The sequence below is a fragment of the Perkinsus marinus genome (assembly GCF_000006405.1).
Source record: "Perkinsus marinus ATCC 50983 genomic scaffold scf_1104296971434, whole genome shotgun sequence".
Taxonomy (NCBI): domain Eukaryota; phylum Perkinsozoa; order Perkinsida; family Perkinsidae; genus Perkinsus; species Perkinsus marinus.
The window spans coordinates 25,966-27,725 of NW_003202100.1; the positions used below are offsets into that span (position 1 = coordinate 25,966).

The window sequence follows — 1,760 nt, forward strand, 5'->3', positions numbered from 1 at the left end:
CAACTTCGCATATCGCGGCAATCGGGTTTCTCGCAGAGTATTACGCTACTTTACGTAAAACGGATGAAACTGTATCGCATGCCTATATAACATGGAGAGACATGGGGGTTGGTAGGCATCGATATTTGGTATGTCAGGGGAGGAGGCCATTGCCTTTGGCGCGGCTATGATTGGTGCAAACTCGAGCAAGAGCTTCCGAGTTCGCAAGATGTGGTTGACCGATACGAATTCGGAGCATGAGTAGTAGCAGTGAGAAGGCGTCACTGGTGAGGTATGGTCATCAGGTACAAGGTGATGTTGACACCGCTGAACCCTTCGGCCTCTGTTGAGAGTGGCGGCGGCGACTGGCAGAGGGCCCAAGTTCTGGCTTCTAAGGGACACAAGCTTTCCTGGAAGAAGGCGGTAGGGGAGGCGGCTGAGGGCGGTCTCTGGGGGAGTGTCTTTGACAGGTTAAGTTGCATGTTCCCTTCGATCTTAAGCTGAGCATCTTTGAAGACGATAACCTCCTTGAAACCATGAACATTACTGGAGTGGAGAGCGCTGTGCCGAAGCAGCAACTAAGGCGGAAAGAGATCATTGATGCTGCAATGGCTGCGGATCCAACGCTCGAACTTCCGTCACTCGCCGATCTGCCCACGGTAAGTCCTTGGTCGTGTAGGGAGGATGGTCATTCCTCTTGCAGGTTGAGTTGAAGTTCGAGTCGGACTCTAGTGGTATTGTGAGAATGAACAAGGCTCAGGCTATTTTCGAGACGTTGAGGAATCAGGTGGGCTAGGGTGTTAGTGGTGGCTCTTGAGACTAGTAGAGGATGATCGCTTCAGACCGTCAAGCCTAAAGCACCTAAGGTGGTCCCTAAGGAGACTAACTCTACCAATGATGCATCGGGTGCCGCTAACGCTACTGAGACACCTGGCGTTGATAACAGTAGGTGTCTCATAGAAGCTCTAGGGGGTAGTGCTGGTCTGGCTTAGGCACGGACACTAACTCGACCAAGACTGGCACCGCTCCTGCTGCTGCTGATGGTGATGAGGCTGAGCAGCAACCCACTTGGAAGATGGTGAAGTCGAAGGCATTTGGTGAGACGTGTGGGCTTGAGCTGCTCTGGACTAACGGTTTCTTGGTAGTCACCCTCTCCCAGAAGGTAGTGGAACAGGGGTATCCGAGGCCGATGGATGGGGAGGAGATCAGCAAGGCGATTCGAAGGAGTATTGAAGTTGATGTTACTGGTAGTTTGGTGTCATGTTGGTGGTACTTAGGGAAAGCCCTGGACAAGCGTGATCAGCGTGTGAAGGACACTGAGTCGGCTCGTAATGACTTTGAGGCCTACATATACTCCAGCAGGTGGGGTTGTCGAGGCTGACCCATGGAGTGATAGTATGTTTCAGAGAGCGTCTGGGAGGGGACGATGAGATGGTGAATAAGGTCACTACTGAGGACATGAGGACGGGCATCATGAGTAGGCGTGCTGGGGTTGGAAGATTGTCATTGCGGTATGTGTTAGAGACTCTATCGGAGTCAGAGGACTGGCTTTACGAGGACGGCTTCGATGCTCAGCTGGAGGAATACACGAAGCGGTTGGACAGTCTGAAGAAGGCTGTGGTAGGCTAGGAGAGAGGTGGGGTCTGTGTCCTATGGGGAGATGGTCAGATGCCGATACTCTTCCGTGCTGATGAGGTCGAGTTACGTGCTGACCTGCCGGAATGGGTGTCGAGGAAGGTGGAGGGTATCAGAAAGGTGTTGGAGAATGTAGGGTTGGGTCT

General features: G+C 52.7%; 1 protein-coding gene across 1 annotated transcript in view; it reads left to right on the plus strand.

Annotated features, from left to right (window-relative positions):
- The window catches only part of Pmar_PMAR010873 (heat shock protein 70kD, putative), a gene marked incomplete at both ends in the record, with an annotated part of 5,617 nt that overhangs the window by 814 nt on the left and 3,043 nt on the right, over positions 1-1,760 (plus strand). Inside the window, 11 exons of the mRNA XM_002766848.1 lie at positions 138-240; positions 285-402; positions 450-638; positions 683-766; positions 822-924; positions 972-1,076; positions 1,125-1,205; positions 1,257-1,341; positions 1,386-1,456; positions 1,502-1,599; positions 1,648-1,751. Of these exons, the coding sequence (XP_002766894.1) occupies positions 138-240; positions 285-402; positions 450-638; positions 683-766; positions 822-924; positions 972-1,076; positions 1,125-1,205; positions 1,257-1,341; positions 1,386-1,456; positions 1,502-1,599; positions 1,648-1,751 (1,141 nt within the window). The remainder of the gene's footprint in view (positions 1-137; positions 241-284; positions 403-449; positions 639-682; positions 767-821; positions 925-971; positions 1,077-1,124; positions 1,206-1,256; positions 1,342-1,385; positions 1,457-1,501; positions 1,600-1,647; positions 1,752-1,760) is intronic.